The sequence below is a fragment of the Nicotiana tabacum genome, chromosome 8 (assembly GCF_000715075.1).
Source record: "Nicotiana tabacum cultivar K326 chromosome 8, ASM71507v2, whole genome shotgun sequence".
Taxonomy (NCBI): Eukaryota; Viridiplantae; Streptophyta; class Magnoliopsida; order Solanales; family Solanaceae; genus Nicotiana; species Nicotiana tabacum.
In genome coordinates this window covers 13,860,105-13,881,415 of record NC_134087.1, presented here as the reverse complement: position 1 = coordinate 13,881,415, position 21,311 = coordinate 13,860,105, and the positions used below count along the sequence as shown (strand labels likewise).

General features: G+C 36.9%; 1 protein-coding gene across 1 annotated transcript; it reads left to right on the top strand.

The window, feature by feature from the left end:
* The first annotated feature begins 2,218 nt into the window (after positions 1 to 2,218).
* LOC107764152 (putative serine/threonine protein kinase IREH1) lies at positions 2,219 to 21,311 on the top strand. Its single transcript, XM_075218996.1, has 18 exons — positions 2,219 to 3,104; positions 6,422 to 6,489; positions 6,574 to 6,756; positions 6,846 to 8,210; positions 9,949 to 10,121; positions 10,319 to 10,562; positions 13,257 to 13,349; positions 13,427 to 13,567; positions 13,652 to 13,744; positions 15,720 to 15,924; positions 16,963 to 17,048; positions 18,591 to 18,679; positions 19,261 to 19,312; positions 19,418 to 19,474; positions 19,732 to 19,905; positions 20,054 to 20,131; positions 20,790 to 20,978; positions 21,067 to 21,311. The coding sequence occupies exons 1-17, from the start codon at positions 2,498 to 2,500 to the stop codon at positions 20,871 to 20,873; spliced, it is 3,792 nt and encodes a 1,263-aa protein (XP_075075097.1). The 5' UTR covers positions 2,219 to 2,497; the 3' UTR covers positions 20,874 to 20,978; positions 21,067 to 21,311.

The following is a 21,311-nucleotide window of genomic DNA, read 5'->3' as shown; positions in this document are numbered from 1 at the left end:
TTAACCTATTTAATAATTTTGAGTATTAATTTTAAATAAAAAAATAATTTTTTCAATATTAAAAAATCATACATCGATTTATATAATAATATTAAAGGATTAAATAGATTATGATATTAAATAAAGAGGAATATTAATGAAAGCCACATACGAAAATAAAATACTACATATTAGGTAACTTAATAGCAATAATCAAAAATTTAAAAATATTTAATATTAGAAATAGAAGAAAAAGACGATTTGAACTTGAGATTTAGATTAAAATTATGGTGAAAACGCTCAAACTTTGGATAGGACTACAAAATTAAAATTTTACTAGATAAAAAACTAAAAATTGGATAACAAATTAAAACTAAGGAAATACAAAATAAAATTCTCATGTGGGTAATTTTATGAACGAAAATTAATGTCTAATTTGTATCCTAACGTTAAAAGAGAAAGAAAATTTAATTACACGTGATACAAAAAATAATTATAAGAAAATTTAATAGATTTAAAATATAATAAGAAAAAACTTATCTATTAATATTTTAAACTAATTCAAAGTTATAACTTAAAATAAAATGTGATATTATATATTTTATTTATTGGTAAAATATTAATGTAAAAAACTAAATAAAAATTCATATTAGGGAAGAGGATGTATAAAGAGGAAAATAGAGATAGTATGAGAATATTTATACTTTGAATTAATTAAGTATAAGGAAATTAAATAATTAAATAATATTCAAAAATATTATTGAAAGATTTAAATGAAAAAAAAGTTCCAAGTAATTAAGAGGATAAAAGTACAAAAATAAATTAGCTTTTAGGAATTAAAAAATTTATATTTATATATGTTTATCAAAAGGGAAATAAGCAAGATATCAAGTCAATTGGTAAGCTAATAAAAAATTACATGAATATAACATTATTAAGTAATAGATAATGCAATAACTAGAAACAAAGATTAAAGAAAGAGTTGTTTTGGGTGAAAATGTAGAAGGATAAGACTTATTCAAATTTGCGGTGAAACATAAAGTGGTAGTAAGAATTTTGTTAAATAACATGCTCAAACAAGACATATCACGTGATATGTTTAGTATTATTTAATATTGACCACAAAATAAAATACAAGTACTAAATCAAAGGAGTTGGATTGTTACAGATATAAAATAAAAATATAAATAAAAAGAAACATGTTATCTGGAAGTTTAAAATTTTAAAGTAATTCCAATAACTCAAATTATAATTTGATATTTGTGTCCGCTTAATCTCCATAAGTCCCGTAAATTCACCAGGAAATCTATACAGCTGTGTTCTATTACAATATTTTGAATATATACACGCTATTGATGTTTGACAAGTGAATTCCTTGTGAAATTATTAAACAATAATCTAACAAAGACTCCAATAAATTATTTTGACTCGAATTTAATTCAATACTAGTTAAATCTGCTTGTTCGCCTAATTGTGAGGTTTTGGACCTAAATACTACACTAGGTCAAAGCTATTGTAAAGTTGTTGGCGAATGTGATGAAAAAGTGGAGAAAGCAAAGCCATTAAAGGAAAAGCTACAAGTTTTTACTATACCTTTACGTGGGGCAACCAAATACATATTTAAATTTTTCTAATTATTTTATTTTTGGTCCACAAACTTTCTTAGTTGCTCTTTGTCATTTTAGGGAGGGAAAAAGATTTGTTTTACTGCAAAACATCAACTATATTACATGCCATTAATTATTATAATGTGTTTCATAATATTTTCTTATGTAACCTTAAAATATTTATTAAAAAATTAATAAATTATTTCCGGAACCACGCCGGTAGATGCATTAACCCTTTTGAATCTATTACCATTAATTTTTCTTATTTGTATTAATCAAAAGAACATTTAAAAGATTGAGGATATATTATGTAAAAAGATTAAGGATATGTCTATTTTCTCTAATTTGATTGTAAAAGTATTGATTTAATCTTTTAAGTATCAAAGATTATGATAGCATAATAAATACTCCTATACATTTTTCATCTCGATAAAAAGTGCTTTATACTTAAATTTAGCTTTTTTAACGAAAATCTAAATGGTTTAGAGTTTATTTGAAAAAAGAGAAAGATGGACGTGTATTTTGTTTTTCATCTTTTAATTTTTGTTAATATATATATTTGTTGCAGGGGTAATTTGAGATTTGAAACTCGAAAACTTCATATAAATAAAGAAATGGAAGACAGTCAAGTCTTTTCTTTTCCTGGTTGTTCCATTTCAGCCCCCACTACTTTCTCAATCTGTCTCCAAAAGTCACCGTCACCATTTCCGATTCTGCAGAGAAACAGTAGTAAACTCGAAACTACAGAGTCTTCCCTCAGTCCAAACTCTTGTGCATCAGAATAGTCAAATCTCCATTCTCATGTTCTAGTCCAACTTCACAGCCCCTCATGCTTCTACAGCTGGGGCTGTAATTCACTTCAACAAGAAATAATAAGTAATCGATTAATCAGTAATCACTAAACCCTAGCTATGGTATTCAAAGGTCGATTTTTCTCATCTAAGAAATCCGACCCATCAAGCCCAGATGGATCCTCCAACAACAGTCCACGATCCCTTGGGTCCAATTCCCCGATCCGATCCGACAAGAAGAAGTCTAAGTCCACTTCTACTTCTACTTCTAACTCTCCTATTACCCCATCTTCCATTTCAACATTTGCTACTAAGAAAAAAGATGTTAAAGGTAAAGAAAGTCCGAGCCCGAGTCCGACTTCCACTAAGAATCCGGCTAAGGAAGTGGGGCCTACGTCTGTATCAGTGTCGCCGATTGTGGCATCATCGTTGGGATTAAATAAGATAAAGACTCGATCTGGGCCGTTGCCACAGGAGAGCTTTTTTGGGTATGCTAGTAGAGATAAGGGGAATTCACTGGGTGCTAGCAATCTGTCAAAGAATGTAGCGGGCCCGTCGAGTTCTATCTCGGGTAAGAAGAGTGTTGAGAAGAAGTCAGTGATGGGTTCCGCGGATAATGTGAGAAATTCAGATAGTATGTCCTCTGAGAGTGGTCATTCCAGGGAGCAAAGTCCACGTGTACCTGGCCCATCAAGGCTGCAGAATGGTGAATCATCTTCTGAAGCAGGTAAAGTCCTTGTCTTTGCTATTACAAAAGCTACATGAATTACAATGAATTACACATACATATGTATATATCTATACAAAGCACGTAAAGGTTGGTGAATGGTGTGGTACTTCACATCCACTGGCTTAAAATGTGAATACTTGTTGTTGTGTTTGAAAGGCTAATCCTATTATAACACAAGGGAAGTAGAAAAGTAGCAAATGCTGATGTAACTAGAAACTCTGATACAACTTTCAACTTGTGTATTTGAACATACAAGGATCTTAGTTCCAAATCAGTTGATTCTTGGCATGCGGTGATCCAACACTCGAACTCTAAGATGGATGCCTTTGACGGTGTGATTTACTAGGTTAGGAAACTGAATCATGCAGTACATGGGTTTTCATGGTGATCTTGATTGTTAGAATAGTAAGTTTCTAGTCAAATTGAACTATACACTATTTGACTAGGAGGTAGAAGCTAAGGCTTAATGTAATTCTCAGAAGGTTTTACTTTTGAATGAAATATCTAGTTGAATGAAATATCTAGTTATGCAGAGGGTTGTGCTGCTATCTTCCAAATGAGTAAATGTTCAATTGGAGTCAAATGGAAGAAAGATGGAACATTTTGGTTTGCGGGGAAAAAATGGTTTTGGTATATGTGTGGACGCACGAGAAAAATCTATCTATTAACAATGATACTATGAGCCCTATACATAATACATATGAGACTAGGACATATTCTACTCCTACTACATATGAGACTAGGAAATATTCTATTCCTACTAGTTCTGGCGGAAAAATTACTGTAGCTCGTCGGAACCCTAGTTTTGGCAGCGCGTGGAGGCGCGTGAGGGACTTTCTGCTGGAGCGATTGACTGGGGTTTGTCGCCTGACTTTTCCGAACAAGATGGTAGTGTTGGTTTTCCTACAATACTTACCGATGAGGAGATAACGCAAATCAATCTTGAGTCGTCAACCGGAAAGACGCACGGTGACTGACTTATGGTATTTTGATGCTTATGGTAGACATATATTAATCCAAACGAAAAGGGATTTACAATTGCTACAAATACTGGTATATGCACAATACCACTGTAGCAGTGATGAACCCTAGGAATAAGACGAAGTTGCCGGAAAATTGCACGGCGATGAGATCTTTCTTCCCGGATGTCGCTGGAATGACGCACAACGATAATTTTCTCACTGAAGCTCCGATACCATGTGAGAATGTATGGGAGAAAAATCTATCTATTAACAATGATGCTATGAGCCTTATATATAATACATATTCTACTCCTACTACATATGGGTCTAGGACATATTCTACTCCTACTACATATGGACTAGGACATATTCTATTCCTACTATATATGGGACTAAGACTATTTACACATAACTATCTAACAGTATAGAATTCCACATTGTCCTCGGTCACAGTTCTGTTGAAGTGCTTTCTGTGAATCCGTTGATATGTTAGATGATAGTGACAGGCGGAGGGCCAGCGGTTTTTCTTTTGGGTGGGTTTTCTTCAGGGACAGGGAGCAGATGGCGGTTGCAGTGTTTCTCATCTTGCAACTTTTCTTAGTGGCTTAGATGTTGAAGGCAAAATATGGAGGAATTAAGAATTTGTTGATAATTAAGTCTGATACTACAACCTAACTTTTGAGGGCTGCTAATACAAAAGCATTGATACTTTTGATTTCTACTAGAAAACATAACAGGTTTCTTAGTTGGCCCTGTTTCTTTCTGGTTCACAAAGAAAAATTAAGAATGGGGTATGGCAAGATCTATTCCTCCAGGGATGATCCTCATTGTCCTAAGCTATTACAATAAGTGTCTAAGATGAAGTGGATGGGTTGGTTTGCTGTGCACCATCAAAGCCATGTCATGGTTTATCGCTCAGGCTGCTCTGCCCTTGTTGGTACTTGGTCGAGGTGCTACATGCCCATGCGTGCCACCTTGCCCTATGCTGTCACTTTCATGTGCAGCACTGGGCTCTCCCATGCGTGTCTCGTTGCTGATATTCACCCAAACTGTGCGGTTGACATAGCTGTCCTGCCCACATCCTTGACATTCTAATTGGCTAATAACATGGTGCACCACCCCTGTGCCACCATATAATGATCAACACCTACAAAACTGTACGGCAGAGTTAAAGACTGATGCATATGAAATTCTTTTGGCTTCTATTTTGGCACTTTTTTCCAAGTTTTCTAGAAAAAAGGAAATAAAGAACCAAATGCACCTGTACTGATAGTTCTAGAAATTTAGCGTAATAATGTTTATTTAAAAAATATGCATATAAAAATAAGGAAACAGAACAGTTAGCCCTGGAGATCTCAATTGGCCCCATAAAAGGATAACACAATCAAAGATGTATGACATAGTTAGTAGTGAAACTTTGGCCGAGCAGTGATACTAGATAAATTTCCCTTTTAGCCTCTTTAAATTATCATCCACAAGCATGTTCATCCATATTTGGTGTTTTTCCTAGTCTTCTGTGATTCCTAAAGAAGCTGGAAGTATTGGATTTTTCCATTTTCATGATTAAGCAATGCTAAAAGATTCTGCTATGATTTTATTGTCTTAAGTAGGCTCCATCGACTACTAAAAAAGGAATCTCTTAGGCTCCCAAGGACTATCCTTTCGCCTTGCGGCAGACCGAATCCTATTAGCAGGCTTTATTTATAAAGTTCGTAAAAGTCAGAGGCAAAGTTACATTTGTTTCCTATAGTTTCAGATAAAAATGCACTAGTTTGCGAGTCTGATAGGAAATTGGCATTAGTCCGATAAAGGATAAACATGGCTGGTTTCCGATGTTTGTTTGTTTGTTTCTTTCTTTCTTTCTTTTGTTTTGTTTGCTTGACAAGTCTGGTAATCCCATGTTTCTGGTCCATACAGTATCATGGAAGTAGTTCTTCTTCACTACTTTAACCAGTTGTACCGTATGCCTCTGGGCTCCCTTTCTTGGCTGCTTGAATGTTTATTACCTCTATCCGACTAAGGATTAGACGTTAGGTGCATATATGGACAGAGATATAAATTGATCATTAGGCATTTTAACAACTGAAGTCCAGTAAGAGCTAGGTCTCCTCCATTGCAGTAAGCAGTCTAGGAATTGTATGAATGGCTTTGTTCTTACTACATGCAACGTTTTGTGTTGTAATCTGGCCAACAAGTGTTCTTCCTTTTCTTTTGTTCGACTTAAAAAAGAAAGCTATTCATATGACCGCTGAAAAGTCACTGAATTAGTAATATGTTCTGGGATAGGAAGTTCACGTAGTTGCTTGAGGTTAAAGTTATGCTCTAGTTTCTTATGTTTTGATCCTTATGCAGGCCAGTTCAGTTCATCTTGGGGCTATTCTGGAGGTCTGAGGAGCTCAGATGTTACTCCAGAATTGAAGGTAAAGAGGACTAACCTGTTGCATTAATTGATTCTTTTTTTGCTATTGTGTTATTCTTATTCTAATGTAATATGTACTTTCTAGGCATCTTATGAATGTGACAACCCAAAGGAGTCTGAATCACCACGCTTTCAAGCTTTACTCCGGGTAACTAGTGCTCCTAGGAAAAGGTTTCCTGCAGATATAAAAAGTTTTTCGCATGAACTAAATTCCAAAGGTGTACGGCCTTTTCCATTCTGGAAACCTCGAGGATTAAACAACTTGGAGGTAATTCAACCGTTTTGCAAGGTTCTTGAAGTTTGTAAATGATCAGCATACTTTTTCAAATGTTGATCAGTATATTGCAATTTCAACAGGAGGTTTTAACAATGATCAGGGCAAAGTTTGACAAAGCAAAGGAGGAAGTCGATACTGATTTGCGTGTTTTCGCAGCAGATCTGGTTGGAGTTCTAGAAAAAAATGCCGAAACTCATCCAGAATGGCAGGAAACTATTGAAGATTTGCTGGTTTTGGCTCGGAGATGTGCAATGACATCTCCTGGGGAGTTTTGGCTTCAGTGTGAGGGCATCGTTCAGGAACTTGATGATAGACGCCAGGAACTCCCCATGGGTACACTAAAGCAGCTGCACACTAGAATGCTGTTTATACTTACAAGGTGCACAAGATTGCTTCAGTTTCACAAGGAAAGTGGATTTGCTGAGGATGAATCTCTATTTCAGCTTCGTCAATCATTGCAGCCTGTAGAGAAACGAAGAGATGGAAAGATTTCTGGTCCTCTGAAGTTCCCAAAGTTGCCTCCTACAAAAAAATCTTACAGTCAGGAACAACATGGCTCTGAATGGAAGAGAGATCAAGCTGTACAGCCAGGTAACTTTCAGACCTCAGAAGCTGAAACTGCAAAAAAATTGGATTCTCCAGGCAGTAGGAATCGAATGGCATCTTGGAAGAAATTTCCAACTCCAGCAGGAAAAAGTCCCAAAGAAGCTTCTCCAATCAAAGAGGAGAACATTGATAGCAATATTGAATCTACGAAGCTATTGCTGGATAAAAGAGGCCCTTCTGATGATCTAGCTACTGTTAAGCATCCTGATCTTTCTTCTGCTAGGGATTCACATGCACACTCCTCAGTTCCTTCCAAACACCACCGTAAAGTTTCCTGGGGTTACTGGGGTGATCAACCAGGTGTTTCTGATGAGAGTTCAATAATATGTCGTATTTGTGAGGAGGAGGTCCCCACATTACATGTAGAAGACCACTCCAGAATTTGTGCAATTGCCGATCGTTGTGATCAAAAGGGTCTAAGTCTTAATGAACGCTTGATAAGGGTTGCAGATACTCTTGAGAAGCTCATGGAGTCATTTGCACAGAAGGACATTCAGCATGCTGTTGGAAGCCCAGACGGTGCAAAAGTATCAAACTCTAGTGTAACGGAGGAATCTGAACTTCTTTCTCCAAAGCTTAGTGACTGGTCTCGCAGAGGTTCAGAGGATATGCTCGACTGTCTTCCTGAAGTGGATAACTCTGTTTTCATGGATGAACTTAAAGGTTTACCTTCTATGTCGTGTAAAACCCGGTTTGGACCCAAGTCTGATCAAGGAATGACAACATCATCTGCTGGCAGCATGACACCTAGGTCCCCATTACTGACACCAAAGACCAGCCCAATCGACCTGCTATTGACAGGAAAAGGTTGTTTCTCTGAGCATGATGATCTTCCTCAGGTAGACACTACTATGATTCTTCAGTATGTTTGCTGCTTAGTTGTCGGCGATACGACTATAAGAATTCTATTGCTGCCAGCAGAGTCTGCATGCACTTGCATGTATTTTCTCTGGTCCTGTCTTAGAAATTGTTATCTAGCCTGAAAATTTCAATTTTGTGCTCTTCTCTTGATGCAGTCGTGGTGCTTCTTGTGGAAAGTTGATATCCTTATAGGTTATAATGTAAATTGATCCAGCGGCCACGAAATTGTTCATCATTTTGGCAATTTTTGCATGAAACTGTTTTTGGTGGCATCCTCTCCATTGACGTTTCTAGAAGTTGCAGCTTTTCTGTTAGGTCCATTAACGGAGTTGTCAAATCCTTTTTCCCCCTTTTTTCTTTTCCTCTCGCGCATCAAAACCTTGGCCCGAAATGATTTTGCTGCTGCTAGTTTTTCTTCTTCTCCTTTTCCTCCACCTCCTATCCCCTCAAACATTAGTCATATTCTTATTCTTGCCCTCCCGTGCTTCGCTGGATGAGACAATAGAGAGAAATGCAACAACAACTACGCCTCAGTCCCAAACAAGTTAGGGTCGGCTATATGAACCCTCACTTCTTTCTTTAAGCTCAATTCCTATTATCATCATACCAAAATAAAATCAGAGCGAAAGTGAAAAGGAAGTTTTATATATAATAGTAATAATAATAATAAAAGTTTCTATAACACGTCTAAACCTATACCCAACCAGTAGATATCACCTATATGGATCTTTACAATAGAGAGAGATGAAAGGGAGAAAAAGAAAGTAAAATAGAAAATAAAATAAAGAGAGAAACACGAACAAAAAAGCACTTTGGCTAACAGTTCTGGGCTAAAACACACACTCCTTCCCATGCTGCTCTGGATGAGAGCATAAAAGGAAGATGAAAGGGGAAAAAGAAACAAGAATAGAGAAAAAAACAACAATTAAAATGAACAAGTTAGCAGTCTGCTTAATCGTGCTGGGCTTGCTGCCGGCTTTTGATGGGTTCGATCATCCTTTCACCGGTTGGTCAGTTATAGGAGACTCTACATGCTAGCAGCGCGAATACTAATAAGAATATCTGATAATTTATAGTATTACCTCATTGACTGAGATTCTGGCGGATTGGATATTTGTGCCCAAATAAATATCAAAAGAAATGTATTCTGGTTTGGGGATAAAAAATGCTTTCATTTTCCTACTCTGCTAAGGTGCATAAGTCAAAAGAAATGCTAGTTCATTCCTTCTCCATACACGAATTTTCACTGTCCGAGCAATGGAGACGGAGATACAAAGCAATTATCTCTGACGTTGTGCTTTTCCTTCACCTGGCTATTCTCTTCCTCCCCTTTCCGATGCCCATTTTGCTCACGGAGCTCCCCACTTTTTTTAAAAGCTAACGATAGAGGATTTCGTACAATGGTTTAAATTTAAAGAGGTTAATACCAAAAAAATCTGTTTTATGGGTGAATTTCCAAAAGGTGAAAAGGTTAGTGTTCTCTGGTGGCTTTCTGTTTCACATTGTGAATATACAACTTCAGCATACATCATTTACATTTAATTATTGTCGTCGATGGTTTTAATTCTACGGGTGATAAATTGCCTAACTGTTGACTTCAATAGGTGCAGCATAACTGGTATCGACTTCTTTTACAATGCGTCTTTCTTCTTCTCTTTTGTTTATTCGCCTGGAGGATTTTATTGACAGCTTCATGTTACTTTTCTAATTTTGCAGATGAATGAACTTGCCGATATTGCTCGATGTGTGGCAAATACGCCTATAGATGATGATCGCTCTTTGCCTTATTTGCTTTCTTGCCTTGAAGATTTAAAAGTTGTGACTGAGCGCAGAAAGTTGGATGCGCTTACTGTGGAAACATTTGGAACTCGCATTGAAAAGCTGATTCGGTAATTTGACCTTTCTTGTGTTTTATCCATATACTACTTGTACTCTCAAAAGAAAATGATAAATAGTAAGAACCATTAAATGGAGAGGGGCCTCGGAGAGAAAACAAAGGAATCTTGCCATCCTTTTTCTTCTTCTTTTTTCCTTCTACTCCATCTTTGAAGAAGTTTGTCTTTATCTTGAGTTCACAACTATCCAGGGAGAAGTATTTGCAACTATGTGAGCTGGTCGATGATGACAAAGTTGATCTAACGAGCACTGTTATTGATGAAGATGCTCCCTTGGAAGATGATGTTGTACGTAGCTTGAGAACCAGCCCAATTCATTCTAAAGATCGTACGTCTATTGATGACTTTGAGATTATCAAACCAATTAGTCGCGGGGCATTTGGTCGGGTTTTCTTGGCGAAAAAGAGAACAACTGGGGATCTCTTTGCAATTAAGGTACTATAGTGATTTGCTGCTTGTGTTTTATTGATCAACATTTCTTGAATCATTCAGTATTTCCTTTTTGAAGTGATTTTTTGCGTGACCTGTGATCAAGCACACGTGGAACCCCCTTCCGCAATCCTGGTCCCCGGCCAAAGGAAAACCAAAAACAATATCTGTCCGTAAGGGATAGCGTCTTATCCCATGTCTTTATCATCTGTTTCTGTGCATGTCTCATCTCTAGCAAACACATATATGTGAAATTTGTGGGAGTTTATATATAAGGATTGTGTTACAATAGCATTACTTATAAAAAATAAACAACTAAAGGATCTTATGAAACCTCCATCTCCTATTGCTTCTGGTGATTAATGGAAAAATTGTCTTGTTATAAATTTACTATTTTCGATATCTACATGTGTATTACATGTACCTCTCTGAAAGGATGTCTCTGTGTGTTCACAAAGGGAGGATTAGGATTCCTCCCTTTCTAACTGTAGGTTTCCCAGTTTTATTTTTCATGGTATATGCTTCTTTTGTCATGTCTGTTGGTTTCTCTGATGACATCATCTACTTCATGGATGTTTCTGGTGTCTGATACCAAGTGAAAAACCAAACCATTCTGCTGTTCCTCCTGTAGAGAGAAGATGAGGAGCTTGTATAATGCACAACTTGATTATTCCCTTGAGCTATTGGGGATCAAAAAGTGTGTAAAAGAATCCTAAACAAAGAAGAATATATCACATTCCTCTAACTCTCCTAATCACCTAAATACATAGAGGTTTTTTTTGTTTTTTGTGTGTGTGTGTGTGTGTGGGGGGGGGGGGGGGTCCGGGATCCATTTTTTTTTCAATATAAGAATTTGACATTAGAGGGATAGCCTAGTGATAAGGACCATCCTCCGCCTTATTAAATAAGAAAAAAGGACCACCTTCCACCTTGGTTCGAGTCACCAAGGGTCAAGGGAACAAATGTGGAAACGGTCACTGGCGGATCCTGGGAAGGAAGGTTTGAGTGTGGGGTTTTGTCATATATATATATAATAGCTTCTTGCGATATATACATTCTTTAGTGCTCTTTCTTTTGGATAAGGTATACTCCAGTTATGCTTTTCCTCAAGTTGGAGTGTAGATATTTTTTCCACCTAGCTTGTGTATGTATGATCAGCTAGGTCCTAGAAATGATTTTGTAAGTCTGCTAACTGATTGTTTGATTTGACAGAACAAGTAGTAATACATCTTTACTCGATGTCTAACATGAGCTGGCAGAGGGTTAGACATTAATGTCTAACTTGTTTATACCAAGAGTAAAATTCATAAAGGAGGGGGATATGCTACCTTTTCTCCTCGAATCCATGTTGGTTAAAGATAACATGCCTTGTATTTTTATGAGGTTCACTTTAGTTCTAATAGAGGCACTAATATGTGGCCTTATGGAGAACTAAAAAAAACAGTGTGAGTATTACCAGGGTTGGGAGTACTTTTTCCCCTTTACAAAAGATTGTGTACACTGTACAATTAAGAATTACATTTAATGACATTTTACGAGCCAAAAAAGTACTCCTTGGTTTCATTTTTTATATGGGGTGTTAACTAGGCACAGAGTCTAACAAAGAAAGACTTTTGACATATACCAAACTACCAAAGTACTTCTAGAACTTGTATTATAAGGCAAAAACTGCACTAAAGTACTTTTAAAACTTGTAATCTTAGACATAACATGACATTTGGCCCTAGGCCTTTGGGACCTTGGTCTAGTGATAAGAGTGCAACACATGATATGCGGGTTAGGCGCACCGCGCACGTCACAAGTTTGAACCATGTCACAGACAAAAGCCTAGTATTTAAATGGAGAAGCGTAGAGGGGCAGGCCCATGTTCGCCGAGTTTCGAACCATGCACCACTGACTCTTGGGGATTTCTCGGTTGTAAAAAAGATGTATATGCCGTGACGCTTCTATGGCTACAACAGTATGCCATTAAGGGCTTTCATATAAATTCAAGGTGTTATTCTTTTTGGAACAAACCACTTCACTTTCCTCACTAGTATTAAGGGGATGGTAGAGAGCGTAAACCACAGAATTTGCGGTGACAAGTCAAATCCCTTTTAAAAATGTGTTCTCACTTCTCATTGCTGTGGAGGGACAATTGCAAAACAATGAAAAGCCTGAAGTCAAAAACGTCAAGACATCTCATGGCCGTGCACACGAACAAAAAGAAATTCAAGGTTGTCAGACTAAATAAAATGATTTAAAGCACATCCTCGCTGCATGAAATTTCTCTGTATGATGAAAACACATCCCCAGTAGTCACGATCACGGTCTTTAAGCTGCTTCCATATCTGCAAGGAAACAAAAAGGAATATTTGAAACCATCAACAGAATAGTGGCATCTTTAGGCAATATATTTTGTCAGAGACACACTTATGCAAAGTAGGTAAAAAGACATGGAGATGATTGGCCAGCTTTCTGCTTGATTCTATCAGGTCAAGAAACGGAGATTTGATTACTCTGACAGGCGTGGTTCCCTCATTCTTTCTACTGTATTTCTTATGAATAAACATGCTTTGGCTCATAATTATCGAATTTTCAAACTTTGTTCATTATTGGGAAGAACTTATTGTTGCCATTATCCTAATGGGTAAAGTTCTAATCCTGGGTATGCTATAGCATATTTCTTTGTGGCACTCCAACTTACAAGTTTAGTTGCAGGTCCTGAAGAAGGCAGATATGATACGCAAGAATGCCGTTGAGAGTATTTTGGCAGAACGTGATATCTTAATATCAGTTCGAAATCCCTTTGTGGTGAGCATGCTGTAGTGGCAAAGCATTTTACTAAAGAAATGATTAATACCTTTTTTACTGATTGTATTACGCATTAGGTTCGCTTCTTCTATTCATTTACTTGCCGTGAAAACTTGTACCTTGTGATGGAGTACTTGAATGGTGGGGACCTATATTCATTGCTGAGAAATCTAGGCTGCTTAGATGAAGATGTCGCTCGTGTTTATATAGCTGAAGTTGTGAGTATCTAGGTCTCTGTCTTGCTCTCAAAAGTTTTCCACACTATGGTGAAACACCTAAATCTGAAGTTCTGAGGTGCCCAGGTGCTTGCCTTGGAATACTTGCACTCTCTGCATGTGGTTCATCGGGATCTGAAGCCTGACAATTTGTTGATTGCACATGATGGTCATATCAAGGTAAAACTTGCACCTGAAACAAACGTTTCTTCATAAAATTATATGTATTATCATATTCCTTGTCTTAGGTGGTCATATTTCATCTATCAGGCTTAGATATAAAGCTTAATAGGTAAAATTTGGTGGTTTTTTTTCCCAATCCACCTGGTTTGCTCTTACCCTATATCAGTAACTAGATGCCTGAAATCCAAGTTGTCAGCATCAGCTTTCTTAGCCATGGACGTGATTTGTAATCCTTTGTTTAATTATGAAATTTCAAGAGTGGACTTAGGCCGGGATTGTAACCATGTTCATATTTTGACCACATATGAGAAAATGAAGGCCAAGATTTTTTAGAAGCACCATCGTTGGTTCTTTTTGTGAGAACTAAAAGCACCCTCATTAGTTTGGCATTTTGACCAGTGTTATCAAAGACGAAAAGCGCAAAAAAGCTCTAAGGTCCGTTGGGGCTTTAAGCGCAAAGTGCAATTAAAGCGTGGACTTTAATGAAAAAAGGTGCAACTGAAGAAAAAGTAAAAATATGTTTATGTAGTCCAAGACCAATAATTATAAGCATGAATAATAAATATATGGACAAAAAAATTGAAAATAATTATGATAAAGTGAAATATCAATTGTTTAGTGTCTCCTTTTCAGGATTACACTCATTGGCAAGGAAAAGTATGGCTTTAGAGCCTTGATGTGACTGAAGTGCCCACAAAGCGAGGCGAAGCGCTCAACTTGTTTTGAGCCTCGCTTTAGGGCTTAAGCGCGCCTTTGACAATACTGATTTTGACGTCCATATTGAGCAAATGGAGGCCAAAATATTAGCTCTTCCGTCCCAATTTATGTGATGGTGATTGATTGGGCATTGAGGTTAAGAAAGATAGAATTCTTTTTTGAAACTTGTGGTCTAAAACATGCCATGAATATTTCTTTGGCTATAAATCATTTCATTAAGGGTAAAATGGGAAGCTTAAAATAAGTTGTTTCTAAATCAAGGAAGACAGAGTAAAAAAAGGAAAGTGTTTCACATAAAATGGGAGAAAGGGAGTAAAAAAATGAAAAAAGGAAAAGCTTAACTTTTTATTTGGATAATAGTTTCAGCAAGGTAGAGAAATGCTAGAGCTTCAGTACACCAATGCAGGTTCAGATAATTTTGTTGCAGTAAACATAGCTATTTATTCAAATAAATCTAACTGCAATTCTGAGATGATTACAACAGTGATCCAGATACCAAAGGAAACCTTGCACTACGACATAAAGAGTTTATATTTGCACAAAAAGGTCAACAGTTTAATGTAAAATAGTTTTGAAAAATACTGCAATAGAGAAATTAGATGGACATCTAGTGTTTAAGTCAAGATGTTCCTTGAGGCCCCTGTTAGGGGTTTACAAATCATTCCGCCATTGCTATGTGCCTACCTGTATCCTTATTTTTGTTCCATTATTTGTTTGCTTATTTTTCTTGGGGCTTATGATCGGTATGCTGATGCTAATGTGTTCCTCCGTAAGTGTAAATCATAGAAGTGTTTCTCATGGTTCCTATTGACATAATGACAGAAGTGCAGCTTGTCAAAAAAAAAGCAAATTTGTCAAATCATGTTGCACATTGTTAATTGCCGTTGTATAGCAAGCTCATAGAAAAACAACTATGCCTCAATCCCAAGCAGCTCATCATGGGATAAAATTACTCTTATTGTATCCCTTGATTTCTCCACATGCTGTTGAAGCTCTTTTCTAGCATTATTAGCTATGTTGCTCGGACTATCCAAAAATGTTGCCGTACCAGTGTCGGATCCTCCAAAATGCATTATTTTTGAAGGATCCGACACGCACCGACGACATTTTGAAGTCCTTGTAACATAGATTATTAGGGTGTTGTTAAAGCTCGCAGTGGTAAACATGTCGATGACCTATTTGTTTGTGCTTTATGCTTTAAATGACATTAGTTTCACGCTGATGAGTTAGTTTTAATTGGTGTAACTTTTTCCAGTTGACAGACTTTGGGCTTTCTAAAGTTGGTCTTATCAATAGCACAGATGACTTGTCTGGTCCAGCAGTCAGTGGGACATCCATGATGGAAGATGATGAATCTCACCTATCTGCATCTGAGCATCAGCAGGAGAGGCGGAACAAACGTTCTGCAGTAGGTACACCAGACTATTTGGCGCCAGAGATCCTTCTGGGAACAGGGCATGGTTTGTATCTATGTTTTTTCAGTCTGTCTTCTTTGACAATGAATAACTGATTATCCCCGAACATGGCAGATATGCAATCATTTTAAGTTATCAACTTGATAATGTTGTCGAATTAAGTCCCTTTTCCCTTTTCTTCACAAGTCCCAAGTCCCGGTAAAGAAGGATTGCAGTAGGTTGAGTGTTGTGTTAACGCTTAATTGTTGTTACATCTACATTACATTTGATTTTTGTCAGTAGTATGTTTCTTTCTGTATTGATTAGAAACTTGTATGCTGGAGATAGGCATGGTTTCATAATCTCTGGTTCTAAAGAACCCTTAATTTGTCTCAATAGACAAATTACTTAGTATTGGATGCATTTACATGATTAGAGCAGATACAGATATATAATTGATCCAAGTAACTTGGGTTTGATTGATTACTAAAATTGGATATTGTACTACATAGTTGGGCCTCTAGAAGATGGTAGAGACGATATAGGGCATGAGACTTTTGGTCCCTCTAGCCCTCATGTGTGTACTATGGAAGGAGAGAAGTGGAGAGTGTTTTGAAAGGATAAGAATGACTTTGTACATTTGCATAATAGTCTTTTCTTTTGTTTGTTGTTAATTTTGGTGCACCATGAGAACCCTGATTGTATAGAAGATTGGGTGTGTTCTGGAGAGGACCATATTTTTGTACAAGCTCTACTTTTTGGTAGACTGCTTGTATACAAGAGCTTTTCTCACATCAATAAAATTATTTACCTTGTAAAAGAAAGTAGATATGGTACTATGCACTTATGCATGCCATAGAGGTTAAATTTCTTGGAGAGTAACGAGGATGAGTTAGTGGACAGCAGGACAGGTTTGAAGTTTCTTCCAAATTATTGCTTTTCATGGAAACCGGACATTGAACCTTTGTCGAAATAGTCTCGTGTTAGAAGTTTGAATATATGTCTAACCTGGCATTCTTATAAAACAATTGGATTTGACAGCATTCTTTTTTTTTGCGCCTTTCTGTTTGCTATTTAGTTCTTAGGCTACATAATTCTTTTCAGGTTTCACAGCTGATTGGTGGTCTGTGGGTGTTATTCTCTTTGAGTTGATTGTCGGTGTTCCTCCTTTTAATGCAGAGCATCCTCAGGTTAATATGTTGTCTTCTTATTTGTATCTTTATTCCTTATTCTTCCATCTAGTTTGTTAACCCTTGGGTCTGAAGGAGTAGTACTGCACTACCCATTTAGCCTTGGATTAGTTTATATATAAAAGATAAAAGAAAAAAGCCCCTAATGTTGCTCATGCTTTATATTATGGTGCGTTTAAGTCAATGCAGTTTAGGAGGAATCAAGGAAAAGATATTGACTCAAATCTTGTATTTCGATGGAAGTTCGAAAAAGAAAAAAGAAATGGTCAAGACATTTTAGCTCTTTTATCTGATGTCGAGCAGTTCGATGTATGTAACTAGGAATGGCAATGATGCAGGGCAAGACCTTAGCGGGGCAGGGAAGGGCAAGACTTTAACAGGGCAGGGAGGTTAAAATTTAGTTTTGAAAATCCGTAGTAGGGAAGGACGGGTCACAGGACCAGCTAAGATTCTGTGCGAGATGCACTGGTTTTTAGACTTGGAAGATGCACTGGTTCTGCAATTGCTCTAGGCAGCCAACATGCCCTATTGGCCTCCGTATAATTAGGCTAGTTTCATAAAGCAACAGCAACAACAACTTAATAAGAATAATAATAATAATAATAATAATAATAATAATAATAATAATAATAATAATAATAATAATAAAAGCTTTACTTTGACGTGGTTGCTCTTTTGGTCTAAGTATACCTTATGGATTTTATACATCGTTTTCAAATAATACGGACTGAGAACATGCTGATAATATTGGACCTATGGTTAGTTATGGGTCTAAAACTTGGCATTAATTAAAAAAGGCTGCTGAAGTACATTTTATCTAGATACTGAAGTTAGACATAGCTTTTCAAGAACTTATCCACTGCGGCTTGCAAATTTTGACATTGAATCAATCTAACTGAAAATAAGATGGTCTGACTACATGATTCAATCTAAATAGTAGCAATCTACATAAAGTGACCATCTGTCAAGGTATCAATGTCGTTCAACAGTATTGGTCAAATGAACAACACAGGAAGGAAACTAGCTGAAAGAAAAAGAGAATATGCAAAGTGAAACAAATCGATAAAATGAAAGAAAGTATAAACAGGGTAGGGCCGGGCAGGGAAGGGAAAACTTGAAAAAATGCTAATAGGAGCAGGGGAGGGTTTTGATTTGGGGGGGGGGGAGGGGGTTAAACTTTTAGCCAGTTGAGGCTTGACCCACACAGCTTCTCCCTGCCCGTTTGCATCCTATATGTAACACTTGATATCTTTGTCAAAAATGTATGTAACACTTGATATACATAGTTTAGTATTTGCAATTCTGATACCTTTATGCTTTTATCGCTTACAGTAGAAATTCTGTGAGCAGTTCTTTTTTTGATAACATACTCTGTGAGCAATTTCCTTTCTTGATAATGTACTATGTGAGATTTTGTTTTTTTTTCTGATAACGTACTCTGAGCATTTTCTCTCCTGTGATGTACTATATTGATGAGGTTACTGTTTTATGAAGCACTTCTGATGTATTGCTCTTTCTCTTTTTACTTTTTGTCATTTGCAGAAAATATTCGATAATATTCTCAATCGTAAGATACCTTGGCCAGGGGTTCCTGATGAAATGAGCGCTGAAGCACAAGATCTGATTGATCAGTAAGAGAATCATTCTGTTTATTGTTTTAATATCCCATTTTCGTCTTCTTAGTTTTGAGTTGACAAAGTTCTTTTCCCAAGAGCCTTCATCTTGTAGTCAGTTCTCATTTTAACTTCCGGGATAAGGACATGCAGATGTAAGCTCTATGTTGTGTGGCGTGTGTGAATTATGAGGAAATAGTTTTATCGACTTGAGAGAGGGCGTGGATCATTAGAATTTGGTCGACTTTTGACAAAAGCATAGTCGGGGATTATTTATGAGAAGATTGTCTATAAATACTCTGAAATCGGTCAACAATCATGACCCTGGAACAGAAGAAGAATCTTACTATGAAAAGGATAATGGTGATAAATATACATTTGGAGTAATCTATTCTGCCAAAAATGAGAACAGGCTGGGTTTTGAACCTATAATTGATGGAGAGTTTATTCTGTAATTTTCAGGTGCAGCTTCTAAGATTAGCATCATCAGGCTTTAGTAATTATAAGCTTAGCATTCTTCTCTTTGTAACTTATCTATTATAGAACTAGTTTGTTTCTGTCTCTCAACTTGTGAAAGCTGCTATCATGGTAAATTTCAGGTTACTAACAGAAGATCCTAATGTCAGACTTGGGGCCAGCGGAGCATCAGAGGTGATGTTCTTTTTTCCATCAAACTTTGATATTGGCCCTTGTTACCTCTGTCCATTTGAAATCTTGAGAATAAATCTAGAATGACTATGATTCTTTCTTATGCAGGTGAAGCAGCATCCATATTTTAGAGATATTAACTGGGACACACTGGCTAGACAGAAGGTTTGACTGCAATTATTCATAGAAGTGATTTGTCTTCATTTAACTGTATCTGTACTAGCAAATGGGCCCTAGTGCCGAAAGGGCCATGAAAATCATAGCCAACCCCACCTAGTTTTGAATTGAAGCATACTAACTCCGCCTAGTTTTGGATTGAGGTGTAGTTGTATTATTGTTGTTGTTGATGTATTAGCAGCTAGCAGGTGGTCGATCATATTAGTTCTACTAATTAGTGTAGAATCTATGCATGTACTTCTCAGGCTGCGTTTGTGCCTGAATCAGAAGGTGCACTGGATACTAGTTACTTCACAAGTCGCTTCTCTTGGAATCCTTCAGATGAACATGTGTATGCAGCCAGTGAGTATGAGGATTCTAGCGATGATGGTAGTGTTAGTGGCAGTAGCAGCTGTCTAGATAATCGCCAAGATGAACCGGTATGTTGATAACAGCCACACACACACCACACCCCAAAAAAAAAAGGGACTGGTGTGTTACAACCCTTCATGTATTTAAATTAATTTTTATGGTTGACTCTGTTGATTTTTCATTAAATAGGTGTAACTTAGTTGCAATAATGTGTAGGGTGATGAGTATGCTGGTATTGCAGAATATGAGTCAGGCTCTTCTGTCAACTATCCTTTCAATAACTTCTCATTTAAGGTAATTTCTTGTGTAACAACACTCCATTCATGATGGGCTGCTTTTTGATGGCTGGGTGTTTTTTTGGAAGAGGGAATACATGAAAATTGTCAGGCTATGGCTTACTGCAGCTGTTGGATGCATTCTTAAATCGCTTTAAGAGGATGACATACTGTTTTAATGTTATCTGGATCTTCTTTGATCTTTTCTTCTACCTTTATGCTGCGGTTTGTTGCTTATGATCAGGAGATTACTCAGAGACGGAGCCAAGATTTGAGATTAATGCGTTCTGAACTTTCCACCAAACCCATAGCTCGTTTTAGTAATTGGGTTCGCAATTAAATATTTATACATATTAATGGATGTCCTAATACAAACATAGGGTCTAATTGAAAGCTACTGGATTCGTCCGAGCCCGTGTACCTTATACGGTATCTCCGCTGAGATTACTAAGCTTGTTTGACTAGTAAACAACTTCTGGCATTCAGCAACCTGTGACTTTGTTCCCTCATTTGTTCTAACAATATACTCTCTGCTTTGATTGACCAAATTTTACTTCTCTTTAATTACATGTGATACTTTGTCTGGTACTCAACAAGAATTGATGTAAAAAGCCATTCGGCTCATGAATTAGTCCTAACAAATGATACCACTATTTTTTTTCACTTTCTTCCAACAGAATCTCTCCCAGCTTGCATCAATCAATTATGATTTGCTTACAAAGGGTTGGAAAGATGATCATCCGTCAAATCCTAATGCATAGCCACTGGGAACAGCGGCTGTATAGTATTCAAACCTCGGTCTCTTGGGCTGATAGAATCAAACAGAACGTGGGCCAATCATCTCCCTGTCTTTACACCTTGTAAATGTATGTATTGACTAAGTTTAATGAAATATTTCTAAAGATACTACTATTCTCTTCGTTGTTACAGTTTTTCATTTTTGTTCCATTGCAGATATAGAAGCAGCTTAAAGATCACGATGAGGACTACTGGGGATGTTCGTCATACAGAGAAATCTCATGCTGTGAGGTTGTGCTTTGAATCGTTTTATTTATAGTTTGGCAACCTTGTGTCTCATGCATGGCCATGAGATGCCTTGTGGTTTTTGACTTCAGGCTTTTGATTGTTTTGTAAATGTCCCTCCACAGCAATGAGAACACATCTCCTGTTTCGAAAGGGATTGGACTTGTTGCCTCAAA

Bases quoted from the DNA above. Each gene is read 5' to 3' on its own strand.
- LOC107764152 (XM_075218996.1), top strand. From the start codon at position 2,498: ATGGTATTCAAAGGTCGATTTTTCTCATCTAAGAAATCCGACCCATCA. The intron at 13,350-13,426 runs GTGAGCATGCTG...ATTACGCATTAG, and splicing joins CAGTTCGAAATCCCTTTGTG to GTTCGCTTCTTCTATTCATT. The intron at 19,906-20,053 runs GTATGTTGATAA...AATAATGTGTAG, and splicing joins ATAATCGCCAAGATGAACCG to GGTGATGAGTATGCTGGTAT.